We start from the raw sequence: 15,912 nt of genomic DNA on the forward strand, positions 1-15,912 counted from the left end.
ACTGCAGGCTTAATACCAAACACACCAAACAGCAGCAGAAGTCTACTGCAGGCTTAATACCAAACACACCAAACAGCAGCAGAAGTCTACTGCAGGCTTAATACCAAACAACAAACCAAACAGCAGCAGAAGTCTACTGCAGGCTTAATACCAAACACACCAAACAGCAGCAGAAGTCTACTGCAGGCTTAATACCAAACACACCAAACAGCAGCAGAAGTCTACTGCAGGCTTAATACCAAACACACCAAACAGCAGCAGAAGCAGGAACATCATATCACACATGTAAACAACTCAGATGCTTGAAGGTTCAAGGCGTGCGAGAGACTGTGGTCTTGGGTAACATCAAAGGTGGGAAGGGGAGACATCTTGGCAACATACAAATTATCCAAGTCATTCTAACCCCAGAGTAACCCAAGGTCGTGGGCATTTTGAGAAGATATGGATCCGTTGGTGTTATTGTCTGGGTTCCAGCTGCAGTGTCTCGGAGTGACTCCCATGAGTACCCAGTTAATCCTCTCTTGTTCCCTGACCTACTTACACACTCTCTCTCTGCTGTCAAAACAGACAATAAAAAACAGCTAGAGATCCTCTCCCTCTCACTCAAACACAGCATGTGATGCCTCTCCAATCACAGAGCAAGAGACGGAGATGCTGGAAAACATTGGGAAAGGCACTACCCAGATTTGTCCTCTGTGATGATCTAGCACTGTCTGGCATAGGCTGTCCAACTGTGTGAATTGATCAGACTTCATGTACTCTACAATCTTGAACTGAATCGTACCATGACAGAGTGCAATAAGCTCTCCTGTTTAAGATGACATGCCAACCAACCAGACATAACTCTTGAACAATGTCACCACTTCTCTCCAGCAAACCCTTAAGTATCAAACCTTCCAATCAGTCAGTGGAATGGCTGGTACTGTAGTGTGGTGCATGACAGGGACAGCTGAGTCTAAGCTCCAGCCATTGTTCCAGAGAGGACTTATAGCCATGGATGAGCCCTCTCTCTCTGTCTCTGTGTGTCTCTCTGTGGCTCTCTCAGGCATAGCAGAAACCAAAGACCGCAGACCAGTGGACGATTTAGGATCCATTCTCAGAGGTCCAGTGGGAGATTTAGGCTGGGTGCATCTCAATATTCTAAAATTATTTCCTCTCCTCATCTGCTTTCTTTTATCTTCACCTGCACTGATCTGAATACATAGAAGCGGTGAAAACGATATGGTGTGCACACACCAGGTATTTGCTTTCCCCTGTCGTTCCCTTCCATACTAGTGCAGCTGAATAAAGAGAAAGAGAAGGAGAGGAGGCTACATAGATGAGAGAGAGAGAGAGAAGGAGAGGAGGCTACATAGATGAGAGAGAGAGAGAGAGAGAGAGAGAGAGAGAGAGAGAGAGAGAGAGAGAGAGAGAGAGAGAGAGAGAGAGAGAGAGAGAGAGAGAGAGAGAGAGAGAGAGAGAGAGAGAGAGAGAGAGAGAGAGAGAGAGAGAGAGAGAGAGAGAGAGAGAGAGAGAGAGAGAGAGAGAGAGAGAGAGAGAGAGAGAGAGAGAGAGCTTTAGTCAGCAGTACTTCTGCCCAGGGAAGATTTAGCCTGGAGAAAAATGGTGACTGCCCCACCACCCTATCCTTCTTCCTGTGTCCTTTCAAATTACAAATTCAGCTGGAATTCTAAGAAAATATAGGCCAGTTTCAGTAGCAGCTGAGGTGAGGCATGCAGTGTTACTGTACTGTGTATGTCCTGCGTAGCAAAGGTAATCACTAATGAACACAGTGGTGCTTTGAGAGACTAGTCAAGGACCATATCACCATATCACATTTGCTTACCGCCCAAATAGATCCACAGACGATGCAATCTCAACCACACTGCACACTGCCCTAACCCACCTGGACAAGAGGAATACCTATGTGAGAATGCTGTTCATCGACTACAGCTCGGCATTCAACACCATAGTACCCTCCAAGCTCGTCATCAAGCTCGAGACCCTGGGTCTCGACCCCGCCCTGTGCAACTGGGTACTGGACTTCCTGACGGGCCGCCCCCAGGTGGTGAGGGTAGGCAACAACATCTCCTCCCCGCTGATCCTCAACACGGGGGCCCCACAAGGGTGCGTTCTGAGCCCTCTCCTGTACTCCCTGTTCACCCACGACTGCGTGGCCACGCACGCCTCCAACTCAATCATCAAGTTTGCGGACGACACAACAGTGGTAGGCTTGATTACCAACAACGACGAGACGGCCTACAGGGAGGAGGTGAGGGCCCTCGGAGTGTGGTGTCAGGAAAATAACCTCACACTCAACGTCAACAAAACTAAGGAGATGATTGTGGACTTCAGGAAACAGCAGAGGGAACACCCCCCTATCCACATCGATGGAACAGTAGTGGAGAGGGTAGCTAGTTTTAAGTTCCTCGGCATACACATCACAGACAAACTGAATTGGTCCACCCACACAGACAGCGTCGTGAAGAAGGCGCAGCAGCGCCTCTTCAACCTCAGGAGGCTGAAGAAATTCGGCTTGTCACCAAAAGCACTCACAAACTTCTACAGATGCACAATCGAGAGCGGGCTGTATCACCGCCTGGTACGGCAACTGCTCCGCCCTCAACCGTAAGGCTCTCCAGAGGGTAGTGAGGACTGCACAACGCATCACCGGGGGCAAACTACCTGCCCTCCAGGACACCTACACCACCCGTTGTTACAGGAAGGCCATAAAGATCATCAAGGACATCAACCACCCGAACCACTGCCTGTTCACCCCGCTATCATCCAGAAGGTGAGGTCAGTACAGGTGCATCAAAGCTGGGACCGAGAGACTGAAAAACAGCTTCTATCTCAAGGCCATCAGACTGTTAAACAGCCACCACTAACATTGAGTGGCTGCTGCCAACACACTGTCATTGACACTGACCCAACTCCAGCCATTTTAATAATGGGAATTGATGGGAAATGATGTAAATATATCACTAGCCACTTTAAACAATGCTACCTTATATAATGTTACTTACCCTACATTATTCATCTCATATGCATATGTATATACTGTACTCTACATCATCGACTGCATCCTTATGTAATACAACTAGCCACTTTAACTATGCCAGTTTGTTTACTTTGTCTACACACTCATCTCATATGTATATACTGTACTCGATACCATCTACTGTATGCTGCTCTGTACCATCACTCATTCATATATCCTTATGTACATATTCCTTATCTCCTTACACTGTGTATAAGACAGTAGTTTTGGAATTGTTAGTTAGATTACTTGTTGGTTATCACTGCATTGTCGGAACTAGAAGCACAAGCATTTCGCTACACTCGCATTAACATCTGCCAACCATGTGTATGTGACAAATAAAATTTGATTTGGTCTAATACCTGCATGTTATTAACCTGGATCTACACTAAATCCGGAAGCCCCTAGAGCTCCTACACTACCTCTGAAAATTGCCCTGTAAAGATTCAAAACAAGCAGAGATGGCCGCCTCGCTTCGCGTTCCTAGGAAACTATGCAGTTTTTTGTTTTTTTTACGTGTTATTTCTTACATTAGTACCCCAGGTCATCTTAGGTTTCATTACATACAGTCGAGAAGAACTACTGAATATAAGAGCAGCGTCAACTCACCATCAGTACGACCAAGAATATGACTTTCGCGAAGCGGATCCTGCGTTCTGCCTTTCACCCAGGACAATGGAATGGATCCCAGCCGACTTCGTAAAAGAGGGAAACGAAGCGGCCTTCTGGTCAGACTCCGGAGACGGGCACATCGTGCACCACTCCCCAGTATACTTCTCGCCAATGTCCAGTCTCTTGACAACAAGGTTGATGAAATCCGAGCAAGGGTAGCATTCCAGAGGGACATCAGAGACTGTAACGTTCTTTGCTTCACGGAAACATGGCTCACTGGAGACGCTATCGGAGTCGGTGCAGCCAGCTGGTTTCTCCACGCATCGCGCCGACAGAAACAAACATCTTTCTGGTAAGAAGAGGGGCGGGGGCGTATGCCTTATGGCTAACGAGACGTGGTGTTGTCACAAAAACATACAGGAACTCAAGTCCTTCTGTTCACCTTATTTAGAATTCCTCACAATCACAATTGGTTATTACTGCATTGTCGGAACTAGAAGCACAAGCATTTCGCTACACTCGCATTAACATCTGCTAACCATGTGTATGTGACAAATAAAATTTGATTTGATTTCTACTCAACATTGTTTTGGGATTACAATGGCCTAGACAGAAGTCTTCCTATACTTCCAATGCAGTTCATTTTTCACAATCAATTAAGCATCAAGACAAATTGATTCAAGTTGCTCAGAACTAATGTATTGTTCTGAGGTACTGATTCTCCCTCCCAGCAGGGGGGAGTGCTTGTCATTATCTCTGATCCCAGGTCTGTGCTAGTACTGCTCATCGTCTCCCTGGGTTGCTCTTAAGCCTGGCTGGGCTGTGCCAACACCTAGCTAGCTGCTCCCTGAATAATATGATGTGCCAATAATAGCCAGGGAGACCAACCATGATGCTGTGCGAACAATGAAATGCTGCTGAGCAGGACAGTGACTTCTCAGGAAGGAATATGAATTATAGGGAGAAGGACAGGAGCAGGAGAGCAGTGTGTGTGTGTGTGTGTGTGTGTGTGCGTGTGCGTGTGGCGCAGTGGCCACTATCAGTCATCCGTTGTTAAGCTGCCAAAGCACACATACTGGAAGTACTCCATCACTGTCTAGGCCTCTCGCCGTTTATCTGACAGCATAACCTCTACCTCTGGGGACTGACACCCTGCACTCAGGCTTAGACCCTGGGCCTATACACTGATCCTTAAGCCTAGGTTTCAGAATGGTTCCAGATAAACAAACTGGTTGGAATGAAATGGAACAAGTCACATCCACTAGATTCCTAATTGGTGTTCTAATTGATGAAAAGTTATCCTGGAAAGATCATAAATTTGTCTGCAGCAAAGTGATTAAATCTGTTGGTATCATCAGAAAGATTAGTGGTTTGGTTTATGAGGCTTCCTTAACTCTTTACTATAGCTTAATTTACCCATATCTCATTTGCTATAATATTGTCTGGGCCATTACATATGCCTGCTACCTATCTCCTTGCGTTAGGAGGTAGGTGCAGGAGAGCATGGATGTCTGGGAAGCGTACTTTAATTGGCAAGTCCACCAACACAGGTATGGCACAATCAAAAAAAGTAAAACGCCCTCGACAACAGAGAACCCATACAAACGCACGGAGGAACAAACAAAGCTCCGACAATAACACACTCTTATTAAATCCGTGAAAACAAGAAATAGGGCATAACCTCACCGAGCTACATCAATAAAATAATAAAATAATAATCCCGCACAAACCTCTTCTAAGTAGCCACCCTTTGCCTTGACGACATCTTTGCACACTCTTGGCATTCTCTCAACCAGCTTCACCTGGAATGCTTTTCCAACACACTTGAAGGAGTTCCCACATATGCTGAGCACTTAGCGTCTGCTAAATGGCATATGGCATATATTATATTATTATATATTATATATTATATTATTATTATTATTATATATTACTTGTTGCCTGCTTTTCCTTCCCTCTGCGGCCCAACTCATCCCAAACCATCTCAATTGGGTTGAGTTCGGGTGATTGTGGAGGCCAGGTCATCTGATGCAGCACTCCATCACTCTCCTTCTTAGTCAAATAGCCCTTACCCAGCCTGGAGGTGTTTAGGGTCATTGTCCTGTTGAAAAACAAATGATAGTCCCACTAAGCGCAAACCAGATGGGATCTCAAATTTGGACTCAAGGACAGATTTCCACCGGTCTATTGTCCATTGCTCGTGTTCTTTGGCCCAAGCAAGTCTCTTCTTCTTATTGGTGTCCTTTAGTAATGGTTTCTTTGCAGAAATTCGACCATGAAGGCCTGATACACGCAGTTGATGTTGAGATGTGTCTGTTTCTTGAACTCTGTGAAGCATTTATTTGGGCTGCAATTTCTGAGGCTGGTAACTCTAATGAACTTATCCTCTGCAGCAGAGGTAACTCTTGGTCTTCCTTTCCTGTGGCGGTCCTCATGAGAGCCAGTTTCATCATAGAGCTTGATGGATTTTGCAACTGCACTTGAAGAAACGTTCAAAGTTCTTGACATTTTCCAGATTGACTGACCTTCATGTCTTAAAAGTAATAATGGACTGTCGTTTCTCTTTGTTTATTTGAGCTGTTCTTGCCGTAATATGAATTTGGTCTTTTAGCCAATTTTCCTTATTTATTTATGTTTTAAATTGAACATTTATTTAACTAGGCAAGTCAGTTAAGAACAAATTTGTATTTAAAATGACTGCCTACACCGACCAAACCCAGATGACGCTGGGCCAATTGTGCGCCACCCTATGGGACTCCCAATCACAGCCGGTAGTGATGCCTCTAGCAGTGAGATGCAGTGCCTTATACCGCTGCGCCACTCAGGATAGGGCTATCTTCTGTATACCACCCTTAACTTGTCACAACACAAATGATTGTTTCAAACGCATTAAGAAGGAAAGAAATTCCACAAATTAACAAGGCACACCTTTTAATTTAAATGCCTTCCAGGTGACGTCAAGGCAGAGGATGGCTACTTTGAGCAATCTCAAATATAAAATATATTTAGATTTTTTTTGGTTACTACATGATTTCATATGTGATATTTCATAGTTGTAATGTCTTCACTATTATTCTATAATGTAGAAAATAGTCCAATTAAAGAAAAACCCTGGAATGATTAGATGTGCCCAAACTTTTGACTAGTACTGTATATTGTAAATAGTTTTACAAGCCCTTGGGCTTCCAACCAAACCTGCACACCTTTTTTATCTGTATTGTTGTTTATCATTTATTTTCTTTGGTGCAAAAATGTTTAACCTAAACCTAGCATTATCCTCTGGCCTTGGTCCTGCTGAGAATGTATTGTTCTCCAACAGAGCAATGCTCCAAGACAACGGAAACCAATAAAAAAAAAATCAGCCAAGACCCCGAATAAACTGATGTCAGCATCATATAAACTATTGTCAGCATCTTATAAACGAATGTCAGCATCTTATAAACTAATGTCAGTATCATTGAAACTAATGTCAGCTTCTTATAAACTAATGTCAGTATCTTATAAACTAATGTCAGCATCATATAAACTATTGTCAGCATCTTATAAACGAATGTCAGCATCTTATAAACTAATGTCAGTATCATTGAAACTAATGTCAGCTTCTTATAAACTAATGTCAGTATCTTATAAACTAATGTCAGCATCATATAAACTATTGTCAGCATCTTATAAACGAATGTCAGCATCTTATAAACTAATGTCAGTATCATTGAAACTAATGTCAGCTTCTTATAAACTAATGTCAGTATCATTTAAACTAATGTCAGTATCATTGAAGCTAATGTCAGCATCTTATAAACTAATGTCAGCATCTTATAAACTAATGTCAGCATCTTATAAACTAATGTCAGTATCATTTAAACTAATGTCAGCATCTTATAAACTAATGTCAGCATCATTGAAACTAATGTCAGCATCTTATAAACTAATGTCAGCATCTTATAAACTAATGTCAGCATCTTATAAACTAATGTCAACATCTTCTAAACTAATGTCAGCATCTTATAAACTAATGTCAGCTTCTTATAAACTAATGTCAGTATCATTTAAACTAATGTCAGTATCATTGAAGCTAATGTCAGCATCTTATAAACGAATGTCAGCATCTTATAAACTAATGTCAGCATCTTATAAACTAATGTCAGTATCATTGAAACTAATGTCAGCATCTTATAAACTATATGTCAGCATCTTATAAACTAATGTCAGCATCTTATAAACTAATGTCAGCATCTTATAAACTAATGTCAGCATCTTATAAACTAATGTCAGCATCTTATAAACTAATGTCAGTATCATTTAAACTAATGTCAGCATCTTAAAAACTAATGTCAGTATCATTGAAACTAATGTCAGCATCTTATAAACTAATGTCAGTATCTTCTAAACTATTGTCAGCATCTTAAAAACTAATGTCAGTATCATTGAAACTAATGTCAGCATCTTAAAAACTAATGTCAGTATCATTGAAACTAATGTCAGCATCTTATAAACTAATGTCAGTATCTTATAAACTATTGTCAGCATCTTTATAACTAATGTCAGTATCATTGAATCTAATGTCAGCATCTTATAAACTAATGTCAGTATCATTGAAACTAATGTCAGCATCTTATAAACTAATGTCAGCATCTTATAAACTAATGTCAGTATCATTGAAACTAATGTCAGCATCTTAAAAACTAATGTCAGTATCATTGAAACTAATGTCAGCATCTTATAAACTAATGTCAGTATCTTATAAACTATTGTCAGCATCTTAAAAACTAATGTCAGCATCTTTTAAACTAATGTCATCATCTTATAAACTAATGTCATCACCTTATAAACTAATGTCAGTATCATATACACTAATGTCAGCATCTTATAAACTAATGTCAGCATCTTGTAAACTAATGTCAGCATCTTATAAACTAATGTCAGTATCTTATAATCTAATGACAGCATCTTCTAATCTAATGTCAGCATCTTCTAATCTAATGTCAGCATCTTATAAACTAATGTCAGCATTTTATAATATAATGTCAGCATTTTATAATCTAATGTCAGCATCTTATAAACTAATGTCAGCATCTTATAAACTAATGTCAGCATCTTATAAACTAATGTCAGCATCTTATAAACTAATGTCAGCATTTTATAAACTAATGTCAGTATTTTATAATCTAATGTCAGATAAAAAGAGACAAACCAGTCGGGTGTTATGTTTTGAATTATTTTCCCATTAGGTTTTCTATTAGCCGAGAGATGCCTCTATTCTGGGTCGTGTTCGGGAAGTGATTTGTTTGCGAAGTCGCCACGGCGATGGAAATCAATAACCTTTTAGCCATTCAGATTAATGAGAGGCAAATGTGCCCCCCCCTCTCTCTCTCTCTCTCTCCTGTCTGTTTTATTGGGGCATGGAGCACTGCAATTAAGGAAGAGGTTGGAAAAACTGTGTGTTTGACATGCATGATAGATGACGGGGCCATTGCAGACAAACAATGTGATCACAATGTTTAGAGAGGTGTACATTTCATACACAAACTGTAGAAGGCCAATAATAACATGTACACACATTCTCAACACAAGCTTTCACAAGTATTGTCTGCAGTTTATCATTATTAATAGTTAGCATACTCAGCATCATCAACACCACTGGCATATAGCCTACAGTAGCTTTGTTTGATGTATTGCAATATTGAGACAATATTGAAACAACTCTCGAAACAATTGCAACGTAATAAATAACTCTTAGACAATCTGAATGCAATCAAGTGCTGAGACTCTCTGCACAGATATCCACTGCATATAGCTCTCCATCCATCCACCCCTCCATCTATCCATCTCTCTCTCGCTTGCAGCTGATAGGCTCGATCATCGGCCGGCAGGGCGCTAAGATCAATGAGATCAGGCAGATGTCGGGGGCTCAGATCAAGATTGGCAGCCAGCTAGACGGGACCAGTGACCGTCACGTCACCATTACAGGCACACCAGTCAGCATCAACCTGGCCCAGTACCTCATCACCTCCTGGTAAGCCCACTGGCTGATGCGATCCAGTCTAACCAATCAGTGTCGGGGGAGGGAGAGGTGATTCTGTTTCCATAACTGTTACGGGCAAAGGTTAAATGTGATTTTTCGGTGTTTTATATATATATATTTCCACGCTATGAGGATTAATGAAAATTATGATAATGCCCTTTTAGTGTAAAAGGTGTTTGTAAAACCGCCTGAAATTTCTACCTGTTTTGATTGGGTAGAGTTTTGTCCTTATTTGTGACATCACCAGGTGCTAAATTAGTTAAGGTACCAATAAGAAAGAGAGTTCCAAACCTCTCTGCCAATAACGGCTAGTTTTCGGTTTTCCCCCTCTCCCTTCAGACCACTCTCAGACAGTCCTAGCTAAATTATTGCTTGAGAAATTGTTATTTGCTAAGAATCTACACTGAACAAAAATATAAACGCAACATGTAAAGTGTTGGTCCCACGTTTCATGAGCTGAAATAAAAGATTCCAGAAATGTTCCATAAGCTCAAAAGGCTAATTTTTTTAATTTTGTGCACAAATTTGTTTACATCCCTGTTAGTGAGCATTTCTCCTTTGCTACGATAATCCATCCACCTGACAGGTGTGGCAGATCAAGAAACTGATTAAACAGCATGATCATTACACAGGTGCACCTTGTGCATCTTAATATTAAGATGGCACCGAAGAACATGGCTGATGTTTTACATTCTCCCATCCAATTGTGCTATTTTGTTAGTTTTTTTGACACTTATTGTGTACATAATGTTGCTGCTACCGTCTCTTATGACCAAAACGAACTTCTGGACATCAGAAAAGCAATTACTCACTGCGGACTGGAAGAAACTTTCCTTTAATGAGTCCGACGAGAAGAATATCCTGCTTTCACTGGAACAGGCCCAGATCCCTGCCTTTTGTGTGAAAAAGGGGCCGCAGTCCGGGCAGCCTTCTGAGAATCCGTAGGCGAGTGAGGAAACTCCCACTGCCATCTGTTCTTCTTGCTAACGTGCAATCATTGGAATAAAATTGATGAGCTACGATTAAGATGATCCTACCAACGGGACATTAAAACTGCAACATCTTATGTTTCACCGTGACGTGACTGAATGATGATAAGGACAATATGGACACTACCTCTGATAAAACAAGGGGTGGGGTGTGTATCTATTTGTCAATAACAGCTGGTGCACGATGTCTAATATTAAAAAAGAAGTCTTGAGGTATAGCTTGCCTGAGGTATAGTACCTTATGATAAGCTGTAGACCGCATTATCTACCAAGAGTTCTCATCTATATTATTCGTGGCCGTCTATTTACCACCACAGAACGAAGCTGGCACTAAGACCGCTCTCTACCAACTCTATAAGACCACAAGCAAAGAAGAAAATGCTGAACCAGAAGCGGCACTCCTAGTGGCCGGGGACTTTAATGCAGGCAAACTTAAATCTGTTTGACAAAAATGTTACCTACATGTCACATGTGCAACCAGAGAAAAATAGACTAATCCAGACGCTTATAAGAAATCCCACTATGCCCTCAGATGAACCATCAAACAAGCAAAGTGGCAATACAGGATTAAGATTGAATCCTACTACACCGGCTCTGACGCTCGTCGGATGTAGCAGGGCGTGACAACTATTACAGACTACAAAGGGAAGCACAGCCGCGAGCTGCCCAGTGACACGAGCCTACCAGACGAGCTAAATGCCTTTTATGCTCGCTTCGGGGAAAGCAACACTGAAGCATGCACGAGAGCACCAGCTGTTCTGGATGACTGTGTGATAATGCTCTCTGTAGCCGATGTGAACAAAAACAGGTCAACATTCACAAAGCCGCTGGGCCAGATGGATTATCAGGACATGTACTCAAAGCATGCACGGAACAACTGTCAAGTGTCTGCACTGACATTTTCAACCTCTCCCTGGCCAAGTCTGTAATACCTACATGTTTCAAGCAGACCACCATAGTCCCTGTGTCCAAGGAAGTGAAGATAACCTGCCTAAATGATTACCGTCACGTGGCACTCACGTAGCCATGAAGTGCTTTGAAAGGCTGGTCATGGCTCACATCAACAGCATCCTCCCGGACACCCTAGACCCACTCCAATTCGCATACCGCCCCAACAGATCCACAGATGATGCAATCTCAATCGCACTCCACACTGCCCTTTCTCACCTGGACAATAGGAACACCTATGTGAGAATGCTGTTCATTGACTACAGCTCAGTGTTCAACATCATAGTGCCCACAAAGTTCATCACTAAGCAAAGGACCCTGGGGCTAAACACCTCCCTCTGCAACTGGATCCTGGACTTCCTGATGGGCTGCCCCCAGGTGGTAAGTGTAGGCAACAAAACGTCTGACACGCTGATCCTTAACACTGGGGCCCTTCAAAGGTGAGTACTTTGTCCCCTCCTGTTTTCCCTGTTCGCCCACAACTGCATGTCCAAACACGACTCCAACACCATCATTAAGTTTGCGGATGACACAACAGTGGTAGGCCTGATCACCTACAACGATGAGACAGCCTATAGGGAAGAGGTCAGAGAATTGGCAGTGTGGTGCCATGACAACAACCCCTCCCTCAGTGTGAGCAAGACAAAGGAGCTGATCGTGGACTACAGGAAAAGGTGGGCCGAACAGACCCCATTAACATCGATGGGGCTGTAGTGGAGCGGGTCGAGAGTTTCAAGTTCCTTGGTGTCCACATCACCAACAAACTATCATGGTCCAAACATACCAAGACAGTCATGAAGAGGGCACGACCAAACCTTTCCCCCTCGGGAGACTGAAAAGATTTGGCATGGGTCCCTAGATCCTCAAAAGGTTCTACAGCTGCACCATCGAGAGCATCCTGACCGGATATATCACCGCCTGGTATGGCAACTGCTCGGCATCTGACCGCAAGGCGCTACAGAGGGTAGTGCGAACGGCCCAGTACATCACTGGGGCCAAGCTTCCTTCCATCCAGGACCTATATAATAGGCAGTGTCATAAAACATAAAATTGTCAGAGACTCCAGTCACCCAAGTTATAGACTGTTTTCTCTGCTACTGCATGGTAAGCGGTACCGGAGTGCCAAGTCTATGACCAAAAGGCTCCTCAACAGTTTCTACCTCCAAGCCATAAGACTGTTGATCAATTCAAGAAAAATCGCCTCCGGACATATTACATTGACCACCCCCCCCCCACTGACTCGGTACCGGTGCCGAGTCCCGTTATTATTATTCTTATTGTGTTACTTTTTATTTTAGTCTAATTGGTAAATATTTTTTAAACTCTTCTTGAACTGCACCGTTGGTTAAGGGCTTCTAAGTAAGCATTTCACGGTTGTATTCATTTTATTTGAATCAAAGGCCGCTCTAAAATGTGCAGTTTTGTCACACAACACAATTCCACAGATGTCTCAAGTTTTGAGGGAGCATGCAATTGGCATGCTGACTGCAGGAATGTCTACCAGAGTTGTTGCCAGAGAATTTAGTGTTCATTTCTCTACCATAAGCCACCTCCAAAATTTGGCAGTATGTCCAACCAGCTGACCACGTGTATGGTGTCATGGGCAAGTGGTTTGCTTTTCTCAAAGTTGTGAACATGGTGGTGGTGGAGTTATGATATCAGCAGGCATAAGCTACGGACAATTAACGCAATTGCATTTTATTGAATTTGAATGCACAGAGATACCGTGACGTGATCCTGAGGCCCCCTGTCTTGCCGTTCATCCACTGCCATCACCTCATGTTTCAGCATGATAATGCATTGCCCAATGTCACAAGGATCTGTACACAATTCCTGGAAGCTGAAAATGTCCCAGTTCTTCCATGGTCCACATACTCACCAGACATATCACCCATTGAGCATGTGTGGGATGCTCTGGAATGTTGTATATGACAGCATGTTCCAGTTCCCGCCAATATCCAGCACTTTGCACAACCATTGAAGAGGAGTGGGAGAACATTTAACAGGCCACAATCAACAGCCTGATCAACTCTATGCATATAGAGGATATTTTGCACTGCTGAGGCAAATGGTGGTCACACCAGATACTGACTGGTTTTCTGATCGACGCCCCTACCTTTTATTTAAGGTATCTGTGACCAACAGTTGCATACTGTATCTGTATTCCCAGTCATGTGAAATCCATAGATTAGGGCTTAATTCGTTTATTTAAATTGTCTGATTTCCTTATATGAACTGTAACTCAGTGAAATCTTTGAAATTGTTGCATTGTTCCATGCAGTATTTTTGGGGTTATTTTTTCACCATTTTAATTTAAAAAAATAACAGTACTTCATTGTTGCCCAGAAATCATTTGATATTTAGATAAAAACGGCTGCATTGGACCTTTAAATAACATGGTGATATGCGGTAATGATGCCGTTGTTCTCTTGTTCTGGTAATAATCCCTTAGAGAATTCATAGATCTGTATTGTATTGCAATGTATTGCATTGTACTGTATTCTATTCTATTGTATTGAAAGCCACTCGTCCTCTACTCTTCCCTCTCCATAGTTTAGAGACAGCTAAATCCACGGCCCAGGCAGCGTCCATGGCCTCCCCCAACATGGCTGACCTCAACATGGCCTTCACCCAGCCCGTCTCCCCGGCCTCCTCCCCCCACTCCGCCTCCACCCTGGCAGCCATGAGTGCCCTCTCCCCAACCCCCGTCATGGGCCACCCCTACGGCGTTCTGCCCTTTTCCGGCCTGCTAGGGGTCAAGTCTGTCCCCTTCCTGACTCTCTCTAGCCCCACGCCCCAGGTCGCTGTCACCGCAGCCCCCTCCCACACCACCCTGGCAGCCTACACTACCAAAATCTCCTCAGCCAACTGCATCAAGAAACCGGACAGACAGAAGTTTGCACCTTACTGATGCTACATGGTACACCAAGCTAGCCTCAGCCTTCTTCTGGAGGCTGAAATGAAGGACAGCTTTCTATAATGGCTCCATCTCCAGTTACACCCTATTCCCTACATAGTGCACTATATGGTGAATAGGGTGCCATGTCAGATGTTCATTCACTCACGCCATATCTGCTGCCAGAGATGGTCTTGACTTGACTTTATAATTCACCACATGGAAGAGGATAACTATCATAAGGTATACTATACATTACATATATAGATGATTTGTGAGTTCCCCATAAAATAATGGACTGCTTTCACCTCCACTTCATTCTACTGTTATTTATCACTAATAAAGGGGACAGTCCTAACTTGGGAAATGCACTAACTTGGATTTTCATGCACTGATGTGATGGTACGTTTTTGCCTCTCAAGTTAGGAATAAGCCCAAAAGTATTTATCCTTCAGTAAGTTTGTAAGTTATACTCTGATGCGGATGGATGCACACTGTATGATGCTTTTATACAATGTCTATGTTTGCTTCTTGAAGTTTTTAAGAAAATCTGTAAATGCTTGGGAGGAAAAATATAAGTGTTTTCTGCTATAGGAATCTAGTGTTGAGTGTTATGTTTGAAATGTGCAACTTGTTTTATTTATGTAAATTGATTTGTTTATTAAACTTTTTTTTCTTCTTGAAATGGCTGCAGGTTTGAGTCTCCCTTTAAATTTGACCTTTGTCCATTTTAAAGGGGAAATCTGCAACTTCTTTGTCGCCTGCAGACACGAGATGAAATGCTCAATCAATGAACGAAAACACACACACTCAAAATCAAATGTAAGCCAATCAGTGCGATTCAAACATATTGCAGAATACATGAAACAACCCAAAGAGCAGTCTTTCTTTCTTTTAGAGATAATTCATCTATTTGAAACCACGTTGAAGACTGCACTTGTAAAGCCACTTTGAAAATACACATCATATTAAAAGTGACGCAACACCAGTTCTCCTCCTGACAGCTTATTTTTTATTTTCCCCAAGCTGTCACGAGCCTGTGGGTGGCACGTCATTCCAAATGGCAGGTTTTATGAGGGATGCTCTTCACATCATAGTGCTCTTTGTCCCTGAACAATAACTTCAGTGTGAGGCAGGCAGGCTTCTCCACAACCCCACTGGAGCAGAGGGCTCCGCCTGCATTCACAAATACAGGGCACACACACACAGAGTTACTATATACACACACACTGTGCACACACACAGAGTTACTATATACACACACACTGTGCGCACACTCAGATGCTGAACTCACACACTGTGCGTACACACACACATTCTGATACTGAACACACACACGCACTCAGACACTGTGTCCACACACACAAAAACACACACACATGCTCAGATCCTACACACACCCACATCAACTGACGCTCAGAGACGA

The 15,912-nt window shown here is 42.6% G+C and overlaps 1 protein-coding gene across 4 annotated transcripts in view; it reads left to right on the forward strand.

Moving 5' to 3' along the window:
* Positions 1 to 15,175, forward strand: part of LOC118359601 (poly(rC)-binding protein 4-like) — a 64,904-nt gene extending 49,729 nt beyond the window's left edge. For all 4 annotated transcript variants that reach the window (XM_035738125.2, XM_035738126.2, XM_035738127.1 and 1 more), the window contains 2 exons: positions 9,475 to 9,644; positions 14,144 to 15,175. In XM_035738125.2, the coding sequence (XP_035594018.1) occupies positions 9,475 to 9,644; positions 14,144 to 14,501 (528 nt within the window). In that variant the 3' untranslated portion in view covers positions 14,502 to 15,175. The remainder of the gene's footprint in view (positions 1 to 9,474; positions 9,645 to 14,143) is intronic.
* Positions 15,176 to 15,912: the final 737 nt, after the last annotated feature.

This window comes from Oncorhynchus keta, chromosome 27 (genome assembly GCF_023373465.1).
Source record: "Oncorhynchus keta strain PuntledgeMale-10-30-2019 chromosome 27, Oket_V2, whole genome shotgun sequence".
NCBI classification, from domain to species: Eukaryota; Metazoa; Chordata; class Actinopteri; order Salmoniformes; family Salmonidae; genus Oncorhynchus; species Oncorhynchus keta.